We start from the raw sequence: 13,727 nt of genomic DNA on the forward strand, positions 1-13,727 counted from the left end.
ACAAGGCTATTTGAAGCCAAACTGATGTGAAATTAAATCTAAGCGTACTGTAACTCAAGCATTTATATTGTCCAGCTGCGATCGAAGGACTCACTTGACTTGTCAAATAAATCTATTCAGGCGGCCCTCGAGTTTAGACCACAATTTCTACTACAAAGCAAGGAGGCTGTTGAGTCACACCTGATTTTACAGCCTTGTTTGCCATGGGAAATAAGTAAACCATTGCAGTTATTACGTAAAGTAATGAGTTTATTAAGCAAATCCGGCTTCCCTTTTTGACTTTGCTTGTTGGAAGACTCCCGGGAAGATTACAAATGGGAATCAAACAACTCCAGGATGCTGTAACCACCATAAATGTAAATTGGTTGCCAGGGCCCAAATTTTGATCATGTGAATCAGTCATAGGTCACTTATTTCAATGATGTTGTAACTTTGAACTGTCACTAAAGAAATAGTTGTTAACTTGCCTACACAATATGCCATAAGGTATTATTTCCACATAATATTTCCATATCTATCTATCTATCTATCTATCTATCTATCTATCTATCTATCTATCTATCTATCTATCTATCTATCTATCTATCTATCATTCTATTGTTGCTTGCATGCTTATTTATTTTATTTCTTTCGTATGCCGTAGCAAAATAGAGCATAGTGCATAAAATTCACAGAAATAACATGTCAAATGTGCATGTGCTTGCTTGCTATTATTATTTGGTCACAGAAAAGACAGAACATTACCTGGGCAATTATGTCCCCATTTTCGGCATGAACCTGAGCTACTGCACCAAGTTCTCCTAAGAAACTAAATATCTCATATAGCTGAAAAACAGGATAAAACAAGAAAGCCAATATTAAAAAACTGAAGATTTATCTCTGTACAAGAATGTCTTAAATGAAAACATTTTTAAAAAGATGGGCTTTTAATAAGTTAGTCATTTAATACCTGCTAGTAATAAAAAAAGAAACTGATGTTTATCCAATGCACTACTGGCTAAAGCTTACAATTTCTAATTACAATTATATTAAGTTCAGCATCTGCTTCATAATTAGATGTTTTGAAAAACATAAAAAGAATTAGTAACAAGATGTTAACTCATTGGGATTACTATTTGTTTAGGACTGAGTATGGCTTGTAGCACAAAAGCCAATAATTGTACTTAAAATTAGTCCTTGAAACCCAGTTCTCTGTTCCTACGTCCCTAATGAATGGAGCTTGGGGGTTCATCTTTTTTGATTTACTATACTTATCAAGTGCCTGTTTAAAAAGCTTTAAAATTATTTACAAAATATACAAATAACCATATAACACTGTAACTTATCATCAAAACTCATCTTCTGAGAGTGCAGTTTCTACTGAAGGTAGAGAAGCATCTTTGGTTACATCTTACAGCTCATTCTTATTATATGGCCAGAAACCTGCCTATTAAACATTTAAAAATCTATCTTACAACAACAACTTTGGCATGCATCCTTTTTTTATTAAGGAAAGTTAAATAATTGGAGCTATCACACTCTGATAAAGTTATGTTGTCTTTTGAATATGGGAATATGATTTCTTTTTAAAATATATTTTATTAATTTTTTTATAACAATCTTTAGTGTTTCGTGAACAATGTGTTGTCTGGGTTCATATATGTAAAAACAATCAACAATAATTTCTATAGCTGATCAATATATTAGTTGATAATATAGTTCCTTGATCCTCTCTTCTTCCAGTAATGTTCTCCTTTTGTCTACATTAAACAAATATAATTCTTAATACTTTCAATATATACAAAGTTGGGTATAAACATTTTTCTAGTATTTGTATATATAACAACATCAACATATAACATCTTTTCTAATCAGCTTATGTTCAATTGTATTTATAGAAATCATCTTATTAAGTCATTATATATCCTGTTTTCAAGATTCTTATTTAAGCTTAATTTTCCCTCAGTCATACTTTTCTCAAAATTCATTACCTTTAGAAATATCCAAAGTTTTCATTCACATACGCCATCTTAATATTTTTACCTTTCATATATTATAGAAGTATTATACTACTTATAAATCTTAACCCTCTTACTATAAGACCCCCTTTATGGCCAAGCTTTGTCTATTCTTCTTCTGGTTTATATTCTACTGTCTATTTGTTAATTCAAACGTTATTTGTGAGTTTAAGTTAGAGATATGTTCATTTATGTTATCAGAGTTGTTTTTAATCTCATCATGATTTGAGACAATTGTCATTTGAATCTGATGCAGCATTGCATATATTTTATCCTGGAATGTATTTGCTTTGTTTTGAGTCATTGTTCCTGCAGATGTCTGATGTTCCAAGCTGGGGTCTTCAGTAGGAGGTGTTAGGTGTGGTTTTCTGTCACTTTTAGATAAATATACATCAATTTTGTCTCCCTCCTCTAAGTAATTTTTCAGCAGTACCATAGTCTCTTTAATTAGCTTTATCAAACCAGCCCATCTTAAAAGTCCAAACAAGGAAATCTTATGTACTTATCTTTATATATAGTTTTTGTAATCCAATATGTTTCCAATTATCAAAGCACACTGAAAACTCTATTTTGTAACAGTTTTTCTTTTCAGGAGTCTTATGATTATCAACCAGTGAAAGCTTTCAGTAACTTCTCCTTTAAAAGATTAGCCGAAGGCCAAGGTTTTCCTTTCTCTGCAAATGGTTCTAAACTTAAAAATGTAGCTTAGTGTTTATAATCCCAGGTCAGCAGTTTCTAAACATATATAGTTTCACTCTGTAGTAGATAGCCCAACGCTTTGTTCCCAGCTGTTTTTTTGCTATTTCTGGGCATCTTGCCAAATTCTGAGTCAATGCAGCTATAGTTCTCTCTAATCCTCCACTAGATGTAAGTAGCTGTTCATTTTCCAACTTTTAAAGCAAAGAGTTATTATTATTATTATTAGTAGTAATAATTTCATCAATACTTTTTCAGGTATGGAATTTTAACAGTTTTCTTAGTTTTCAAATTTATCCAGACTGTAGTATTTTTAACCTCATTTCAATATATTTTTGTTCCCCATAAGAGTTTAATTTGCCACTTCCATGTATGGGAGGGTGGGTGTGTGGTCCCCCTCCTTCTCACTTTGGGAGGATTTTTGATTCTTGTGAATCTTTTCCAGGAAATCAGATACAAAATAGGAGAGAGAAGATTGAATTCCTCACCCAATTTCAAGCACGCTGTTCACCGTTGTTCTGGTTGGTGTTTTTGGACTTCCGCTGCAAGTAGCTTGGGCAAGTCACTGATTTGTGGCCAGCCTTTCTTCTGTCGGGTTAGAGGGCTTCTCCCAGATTGAGCAGGATGGCCATCGTTCTGCAATCATCAGGGCGCCCCTCTTTATTCGTCGCTTCTCCGGGGCAACTTTAGACCCATTTAGGATCCCCTGGCAGGGCAAAACTAGCCATGGGATATGGAGCTCTGCAGTCCCTTGGCTGCACGCTAAGGCGCAAAACCGGAAGTCTTGAGAATATGATTTCTAATAGCCAGTAATATATCTGATTTTTATCAAGTGTGACTACTAACATCCCATGGGGGTTCCAGGATTATATACATCATACCGTGAGTTCCTTTTCTTTATTTCTAATTCCATTTCTCTTGTTTTTAATTTCACGTGGGTTCACTAAGATAACATACACCCTTCCAAGTTAAAATCTGAATAATTTTCATTAGATAAATATTCAATTTTTTAATACATTTTTTATTGTGTATTATAGTACAATAACCAATTTCTTACCTCTGTGTTTGACATCTGGTACAAATCCTTATAGGCCATGTAAACCAGGAAAGAGTTAACTCCTAAAACAATGAAAGATTATACAAAATAAGTATTGAAAAAGAAGTAATACAAAAATATTCTGCACACTGACTGGGATGGAAGTATTTTGCAAAAATATCTTAAATGCAATCAAAGATATTGCCCTCACTCTGGAAAACAAGGGTGATGCTGAATCCACTGCTCCTCGATTTATTATTTCTCATAAGATTACAGAAATAATACTCATTATCCAGCTTTGTATATTATGGTAAACTATAATTTATATTTATGCAAAGAATCGGTTCCTTTGAGAAGTTCATCACGCTGGGAAAGGGAAGAAAAGAGAAAAGAATGAACAGTGGTAATGGGTGTATTATTGGTAGCCCTGAAGAACCATGTCGTTGAAAGAGCATTCTGGAAAAGATTGTTAAGAGTCTGGTCTGACTTGATGACAATAATTTAGCTCATAGGTTGCTCAAGAATGCTCTCCAAAGCACTGGGTCTATATGTTCTCAGTTCTGTTCTCCTTAGACAATTAGGGAAGAGATAAAACAGACTTATAATAGTTTCCACTGTAATAATTCCAGGTAAGCCAGATATTGTAATTTAAAATAAACTTCAGAATTCATTGACAGCCAATCAACTAATAAAACCTACCCAATAGTAGAGTTAGTCATTAAATTAAAATTTTAATAACAACCAAATGCACAAGTACAGCATAGGTGCACCATGCTCAATAGTAGTAACTGTGAGAGGGATCTCGGAGTCCTAGCAGACAATCACCTAAATATGAGCCAGCAGTGTGCTGCAGCTGCCAAAAAGGCCAACACAATGCTAGGCTGCATTAACAGAGGGATAGAATCAAGATCACGTGAAGTATTAATGCCACTCTACAATGCCTTGGTGAGGCCACACTTGGAATACTGCATCCAGTTTTGGTCACCACGATGTAAAAAAGATGTTGAGACTCTAGAAAGAGTACAGAGAAGAGCAACAAAGATGATTAGGGGACTGGAGGCTAAAACATATAAGTAACGGTTGCTAGAATTGGGTATGTCTAGTTTAACGAAGAGAAGGACAAGGGAGGACATGATAGCAGTATTCCAATATCTCAGGGGCTGCCATAAAGAAGAGGGAATTAAGCTATTTTCCAAAGCACCTGAAGGCAGGACAAGAAGCAACGGGTGGAAACTAATCAAGGAGAGAAGCAACCTAGAACTAAGGAGAAACTTCCTGACAGTGAGAACAATTAATCAGTGGAACAGTCTGCCTCCAGAAGCAGTAAATGCTCCAACACTGGAAGTTTTTAAGAAGAGACTGGACAGCCATTTGTCCGAAATGGTGTAGGGTTTCCTGTCTGAGCAGGGGGTTGGACTAGATGACCTCCAAGGTCCCTTCCAACTCTACTACTATTAATATTACTAAATGAAAAAAAATCTTGTGGCTACCATTTACAAAGCTGTTTATGGAAAAATATAGTGATTTGGAAGAAAGAATGTAAAGAGTGATAGGGGAATGCGTCTGCAATACTAAACAATTGATATTACTCTTTGTAAATAATTTTTTACACTTCGTATACTATGAAGCTAAATACACAATGGAAAAATAGCTTCTTTTTTAAATGAAGAAACTGCATTCTTCCAATTCAGATTTAGTTGCAACTCAATCGGAATTGCAAGATTTAGGTCCCTAAGTGACACTCCAAAACAATATTTTAACTCTTATTATAATGAACTAAGTATACTTTCCTTGAAGAATGACAAATAAAAAGCTGTAAAAAAATTGTTGCAAAATTTATTTTGCATAGACATGCATACTAACAAATAGCAATTAAGTTTCACTCAATGAAAGCATTAAGAAAACTGACTGGAATTGCTAATCTCAGAGCATTAGGTTTAGGTTCACTGTTGTATAATCTATTACTCAAACAGAATAGTAATTAGAATGAGAAAAGCCCAGAGATCTTGGTGCTAACAAACCTTTTTCTTTGATGAGTGTCTGCACTTCCTGCTTGACGCTGTCATTCCAGTGAGTGATGTCCACATGCAATGAATAGTCACAGCAAGCCTTCCCATCACCCCATTCTCGCCATTTCTCATAAGCTTCTACCAGGCTTGATTCAGGATCAGGTACAACATGGTCAACTGTGAAAAAAGAGTAAGCTCTAGCAGAGAATCAAGAACAGATGTTCTTCCCTCCTATCAGGAGTTTGTCTGCTAAACAACTATGTCCTCAGTATCCCAAATCAAATGTCCTTTTATTGTGGAACGTCCTTACTCATAATGATTAAACTATTCTGCCTGGCTTGAGGGTAAAAAAAAAATCTAAGTACTACTGATATCAGTTAATTAAATTTGTATGGCTTCAGTGTCTTATTTAGAATATTGCTTTTGCAGTCCAAGGAACAGAAGAGGTATTATTTTAGTGGTGATTCTTGTAATGGAGAGCATTGTATAAAAATAAAAAAAAATGTTTAAGTCAATTCAATGAAACTCATGAACTTGCTAATCTAAGAAAGGGGAAAATATTTGAAGTTAAAAACATTTTAGAACTGTGCAGATTTAATCTTTGCATTTTTTATATTTATTAGCTTTTCTGCAGCAAACAAGCCAAAATTGTATCTTATTCCTTATAATCTCTCACATAAAGTAAACTTGCTGGATAGGGATCAAAAAAAACAAGGCCTTGATTTAACATTGTCTAGAAATGTTCTAGATGCTTCCAGTAGGTTTTGGTTGAGATTCCAGCCTCTCCATCTTCCACAAATGCCCATTGAAAAAAGGATGGGTAGCTTCCTAAGATGCAATGTAAATACTTTTTGCTATGATTGGTATATTCTTCAATTTTCATTTCAGACTTTTCATATGGTAGACACTTTAAAAAGCATTAGAAATGGCAGACCAAGAAGTACACTATCACATTAACTGTTTATAATTGAAATTTATCCTGATTTTTTTTTTATTCAGTAAGTCAAAACGCTTCAGCAAGAAGATTAAGCTGTGGACTAAGCTTCACTGGTGATAAAATGATTTAAAATTTGACTCAAGAATTTCTCTTCCATTTTAGTTTGCTTTGTTTGTTTCAGAGGTAGGCTGGGAGAGTCCTGTTCTGAGACATATCTGGCCAAGGGCCTAATTCTTTCTGCAGGCGTTTAGTATTTCTTAGGGACCATAGCAACTGAAATCTAGGCATGGGCAGAAACAGTTATTCTGAGCTATGTAAAGTTTTCCTTATAGATTTTAAACAAAATATCCATACCTTTCACTTTTCAAGCACAAAAATCTAGTATTCCAAATCAGTTTTTTTTCAACTTGGAAATTCGGATCATGAAACATATGGAAGACACAAGGACATCAAACATCTCAGAAAGACTAAACATTCTCTAGCATTTGTAATATAAATTCCATTTGTGTTCCATTTCTCTGAATGAATGATATATTTACAGATTAAGTTGAAAATTTTAGGTATCAAAAACAGATTTCGGCTATCCTGGAGTATGTAGTATACAATAATACTTTTTTTAAATGTATGCTCAAGGATAACCCCACTCAAGACAAACCAGCTCTTGAATTTTTAATTAAAATACTATGAAAACTGCACCACTTGCAAGTAAGCCAATTGTAAAAATGCTTATCAAAACTTTGAGACCTTATTCACAGATGGGGCATTTTGGTGAAAAATTTGAGGGTCTAATATATAAATGCTACTAAAGCTAGTCATTATGTATTGTGTACAAATTATGCATATAAAGTATACATTATAATGTATTATGTAAAATATTTAGGGGAAAACTGCAGTTTATTTTAAAGGATGGCCACATACATGACTGAATACTGTAACAACTGAAGATAATGGCCAGTTCCTAGACTTCTGAAGTAGCTTTCAGAAAATTCTTTCCCAAGGAGAAAGCATATTTGATCATAAAAAGGGTTACAAGTCCATATTATATACTAAAAATTTAACTTGCACCATCACCAACAACATTGAAAATGGATAGAAAAATCCTCCTTGCACTTACTGATCATGGTAGTCCCACCCGCTAGGGCTGCTTTTGTCCCCTGGAAGAAGTCATCCACCGCTGTCATTCCTTTGTATGGCATCTGCAAATGAGTGTGGACATCAATTCCCCCAGGGATAACCATCCTCCCATTGGCTTCTATAGTCTTCACTCCTCCAGGAACTATTAAGTTGTCACCAATTTGCCTGATTGAAAAACAAACAACCAAAATAGTTCAATAGGCACATCCATTTATAATGAAAAATGAAAACCCTCAGTAGAATTTAACCATCATTTTCTAATGTATTTGTTATTTGCTTGAGTTTGTATAATTCAAATATTTATTTTTACATTTATTATTAAATGTACATCCCCAACTGTTTGTGTAAACTCACAAGACAGCTTACCACAACAGTGAGTCTCTAGTCCTGTTATACCTTTACAGATAGTCCTTAGTTAATCACTGATTGTACGAAGTGACTGTATGAAGTTACAATAGCACTAACCGAATGGCAGTTATAACCGGTTCTTAAAATTCCAGCTATCCCAGCACGATTTGCTACTATGGGATTGTACTTTATGCTCTATGATTTCACTACTTGGCAACAGAAATTCTGTCCCAATTGCTGTTGTAATTCTTGAATTATCTCTGTCCACTAGCAAGTAGCATAATACTTCTCAATTCAGAGAAAAAGCTACTGCAGACTACTTAATTTGCATAATCCTTCTTTATATTCGATCTGAGATGAAGTGAAACAGAGAGGGAGAAACAACTGTCAAAAGATGAACAGGGATATTAATTACAGCATCTCTAATCCAAGTATGACACTACTTTGCTGAAATTCTCTAAAAGTTAATGATCCGCCACTAAATATTAGGCTAGTAAATTCAATCATTCTGTATATGTATTACTTTACATTAGTATCCACTATTTTCAACTGAAGACAACTTTAAAATGAGGTGTTTTATAGATTAAAAATAAATATTACCTAGAAAAAGGGGGAGGTGAAAAAAAACCAGGAGAATGCAGTTAAAGACATTCTACAACATCCAGAAACAATTCCCAAGTTCTTAAAGACTATATTTTCAAAGATAAATGATACAACTGCTAACTTTGGCCCAACATTTTGCTAAAGTTTTGCAATTCCACATACTTGAAAAAGATTACAAAGTAAACAAAAGCCTTTTCCTGACATTTGACTGACTTGGCCATGTACAACAGCATTCTCTATACTATATTTGCAATAAAAATACAATTTTTCTTGCTAAAAATTTATTTTTCTGTGAAACAAAGAATTTTGCTGAAAATAGGAATATCAAAATTGAACTATAATTTGTATATTCTGAATGACAGAATTTTAGAAGACTTACATTCTATCTTAATATGGAGAGAATGGGGGTACCTGGGGCTACTTTTAAAAGCACTTTTTCAATTAATTCAACTAGTGTAAGAATCCTGTATTATAAATGGAGCCAATTTTTTAAGATACAGTTCAGATGAAATTGCTTTTTTAAAAATGATCCAATACATTATGCCATTAGCAACTTTAACTTTCAGTTCACAATGAATTTATTTTCACTTTTGGAAGTAGCTCTTACTTCCAAGGTGTCATTTAAGAATGTTTTAAATACTACATGGCAAATATGTCAATATTTGAAGCACCTGAAAAATTATTTGTAAATTACAAAGTATTTTGCTTATGGTACAACAATACATGGTCTTGTGACAAACCAGAAATTACACAGAAGACATGATAGGAACTTAGATGTAAAACATTCCATAATGTAAACACCATGATATTGGGCTTTAATCCCAATTACATATATTCATAGACCAGAAAAAAAATAGCCTTTAACCAGTATAAATGATTATTATGACTTGACAGACACAAGACAGCAGTGAGATAAAAACTACCAGATATTGTAGCCTTGCTTAAAAAAATCCCCTTCAATTTGTAATGAAAAGGCAAGTCACAATCCTGACATAAATTAATCTTGTCCTCTGTCCTCTTCACCAAAGAACTGTTCAATACTATGAGAGTTTAAATCCAATAAGTATGAAGTAACAGTAGATGTTCAGGTAAAACCCAAACAGAAGCTGGTAAGAAAGGATTACTGGATTTCTCTCTTCAATGGATGATTTTTTTAAACAAGCTTTGGAAACATTATACTTACTTTATAAGACCATCCTCCATGTAAATGTCAGCATGGAATGACTGGTCATCATTGACTATTCGTCCTCCTTTAATAAGAAGACGGTCACTCTGTTTGAAAGAAAAACAAAGAATATCTGTGCTGTAATTATACAATTATGTGCATGTCATTTTTTATAATTCTATCCCTTTCCATAAGGACTTGAGGGAGAAATACAAAACCCAAATATTAAGCTGAATTAAACAATGCCAAACCTGATTTTCTACATTTTCAGAAAGGATAATTTAAAAAAGACAGGAACTTCAGCTTATCCCATGATGGATTTGGGACGACAAAGAGCAAAAGGCAGCAAAAGGCAATCATACTGCCCTGAGCTATTCTCCTAGAAATTCCGGCTCTCAGAACTATTTCCTCTGAGGTCTTGCATTTTGCATTGCCTAAAGTCAAAACCAAACTTTGAGACATTTAAATTAACTTCGTTTACAATTAACTTCATTTATAATTTATACATGGCATAGAGAGAAACATAATGTGAAACTCTGAGAAAAAAGATGAACAATAGAACAATTTGGAGAAAAGAAAAATGACTTTTTTTTTTTATGGACAGAAGACTTCCCAACAGTCAACACAACATACATGTTCCCTGAAAAATAAGCATAAAGGATGCTCACCTATGGTTTTGAGCACTGTAACTTCCTTTCTTGTCTATTACCTGTCTAGACCCAAGATGTCATAAGATTTGTTATTTCCCATATATTATGCGTTTTGGTATGCATATTTTAATACATTATTATTTTAATTAAGAAATTAATGATAAATATGCTTTGAAAAATCTTCCCATATTCTTTCTATACTTGGTATGAGACATTGGATTACAAAATTGCCCTTCCACTTTCTTTGTCTGTCTGAAGTATTTTCACTGCTGTTATGAACAATGTGTCTCATTGTGCTCTGATTGAAAATTCCTGTTAATTCTTTTCTAACAACATTCTTTTTCAATGATGTGGCATCATTATATTAGTACCACATTTAAAAAAGTTAATCAGCTTCAGAGAATGTTTTACAGAAGCAAAAATCTGAACAACTGATAGACATAAGGCCCTTTGCAACACAGTTATTGGTATTCATTTGGCAATAATCTCACCACTGAGTCACAATCTTATCTAACGCCACAACAGCAGCACTATATATAGCAAAGAATATAATGTACTGGTTCCCAAAATGCATACTTGGACTGAAGGAAGAACTCAGATTTGAGAAATTAAAAAGATGATTACCACAGAACAGCCAGGATAAACTTCTGTACCTCAAACGACTAGTAGGCTTATGGCAGAACAAAGCCAAAATAGTGATCTGTTTACTCAGAAAAGTTTTTGATTCATCTTTAGTTGACAAAATGTTCTATCTTCACCAAATATGCATTCTATATTAAAGCATGGATATTTTGGATGTTCAGAATAAGTATATTTAGCTTAACACCAAAAATATTAAAATACTGCTCTATTAAGCCTGTCTCAAGTATTTTTATAGTATATTTTCTTAAATGCTTAACTTTCTAATCAGTTTGCTGATTGCTATAAATACAGCTTATTTCTGAATAAGCATGTATAATTAATTATAAGATTCCAAGTATGTGAAATAGTATATCTTAACAATGGTGAACCTTTTAGAGACCAAGTGCCCAAACTGTAACCCAAAACCCACTTATATATCATCGGATGTCGGGTGGGTGTGACCCATTGGGTGGGCGTGGCTGCCGTGGTAACGGCAGACTGGGTGGGACTAAAAAGTTCAATCAATCAATTCCAACTTTGCGAGATCTTTTTTCCCCGCAAGAAATTGATTGATTGAACCTTTTTGGGTTTTTTGCACACGGCGGCAGAGGCCTAAAGCGAAAAGGTTTATAAAACCCAGCTGAATGCCTAGGACTGGAGTGATGTCGCACATGCCCACAGAGAGGGCTCTGCGTGCCACCTGTGGCACATGTGCCATAGGTTTGCCACCACGGGTATATCTGAATGAAATTCTCCTCAGAATAAAATGCTATAAGACAGGGATGCCCAACATTTTGGATGCTAAGGACCAGTTTCCTGGAGGGCGGTTTTTCCGCAGACTGAGGGAGCATGGTTTCACCCGCTGCCTAGATCTCATGCATGCACAGATGGCGTTTTGCTCATTTGCTTGGCCCAGTTACTGGCACTATGCAGTCTGGTACCAGGACCCCTGCTATAAGAGGACCCCTGCTATAAGACATTGCTTTGTGTGTATAAAAGTAGTACAGGATCTGACTAATATGTCTATAAATCTACCAATCATTTGAAAATATTTCATATTTTTATATTTTGAAAAAGGAACACAAGCCATCATTTGTATTAATAATGTAATTAAATGATGACCAACCATGGATTCTGTGAATCAATTCCCTTATTTCAGGACAAGAAGCAATGGATGGAAACTAACCAAAGAGAGAAGCAACCTAGAGCTAAGGAGAATTTTTCTGACAGTTAGAACAATTAATCAGTGGAACAACCTGCCTCCAGAAGTGGCAAATGCTCCAACACTGGAAGTTTTAAAGAAGAGACTGGACAGCCATTTGTCCAAAATGGTATAGAGTTTCCTGTCTGAGCAGGGAGTTGGACTAGATGACCTCCAAGGTCCCTTCCAACTATATTATTATTATTATTTAGTAAAGCAAACTGGGGAAGGTTATATTTAGTTTTGTATTCCTCAGCATTAAATCTCAATGCCACTATCAGATTTTTCACAAAATCTAAGGCAACTTGCAAAAAAACAAACTAAAAAACGATCATTATTTTGTTACATGCCACAAAAAGTTGAAACAAAATCAAACCAATTTCCATTTCTAAGAAATGCTATTTTAGTTCTATGTAAGTCAAAGATTCCTTGTTCAAGTCAGTATCATGCAAACTTTTGAGTATGTTTTACTGCCAAAGTAAATAATGTAGGACCTCCTTACAAGAAATGCTGTGTGCACTGAGGAACTTCAAGGATTACACTGAAAAGCAAAAATGTCTGTTTGATAGAAAAGCCAATTTATTTTAGTGTGATAATATCCAACTTGAATTTTTTAGGAAAGTTAAACGATTGTGGTTTTTCTATTTGCATTATCAAAAGTCAGAATTTATAGTTTACAAAGCAACTAAGGTCATTACTTGTAATTTGCAAGCAATTTAAGATGTAAAGCCTTCTACTAATCTATCATTTATATATCAACCATGTTTTGGTTTGTACAAAAAAGCGAAAAAAATCTTGAGAGGAAAAAATTGTTCCCCTTACCCATCCAAAAAAGGTTTGAACAAACTTGATGACAAATGAATATTAACTCTCCAGAGAAGCTAGGGTTGGGGAAACCCCACTAGGTGATAATGAAATGGTACATTCTAAAAGAGCATGCAGATGCAGCTGCCTAGCTAAAACAGGAGCACTACACAATTCCCACATCCTGTCATTCTTAACAGCCACATACCATTATGCGGTAGCTTGTTTTTTAATTTATGGAAATTACACTCAAGAAAGCTGCAAAGATGTTCTGAAGTTTGGATCCAGAGGGGTCTGGATAGGTAAGAAAAGGCCCATCCCTTAAGAAAATTCAGTTCTGATATACCTGTTTCCAGTGATCTCCCAATAAATTTTCAGTGGGATTGTACTATCCCAGGTAAAACTTGTGTGTATTGGGGGGAGGGGAAGATCCCATCAGTGAAATAATGCCATCTTGAAGGACCCAGAGAGGCCCCTTGTTTGTAGTTGCCCCAGCCTTTGGAATACTGAAGTCTGCATAGCTCTG

At 34.5% G+C, this 13,727-nt stretch overlaps 1 protein-coding gene across 2 annotated transcripts in view; it reads right to left on the reverse strand.

Moving 5' to 3' along the window:
• The window catches only part of DPYSL3 (dihydropyrimidinase like 3), a 61,398-nt gene that overhangs the window by 15,672 nt on the left and 31,999 nt on the right, over positions 1-13,727 (reverse strand). For both annotated transcript variants that reach the window (XM_039351918.1, XM_039351926.1), the window contains exons 2-6: positions 9,944-10,032; positions 7,790-7,974; positions 5,751-5,915; positions 3,751-3,812; positions 745-825 (exon numbers count right to left, since the gene is read on the reverse strand). In XM_039351918.1, coding sequence (XP_039207852.1) covers positions 745-825; positions 3,751-3,812; positions 5,751-5,915; positions 7,790-7,974; positions 9,944-10,032 — 582 coding nt within the window. The remainder of the gene's footprint in view (positions 1-744; positions 826-3,750; positions 3,813-5,750; positions 5,916-7,789; positions 7,975-9,943; positions 10,033-13,727) is intronic.

This window comes from Crotalus tigris, unplaced genomic scaffold (assembly GCF_016545835.1).
Source record: "Crotalus tigris isolate CLP2741 ecotype Arizona unplaced genomic scaffold, ASM1654583v1 scf7180000017568.12009008, whole genome shotgun sequence".
Taxonomy (NCBI): Eukaryota; Metazoa; Chordata; class Lepidosauria; order Squamata; family Viperidae; genus Crotalus; species Crotalus tigris.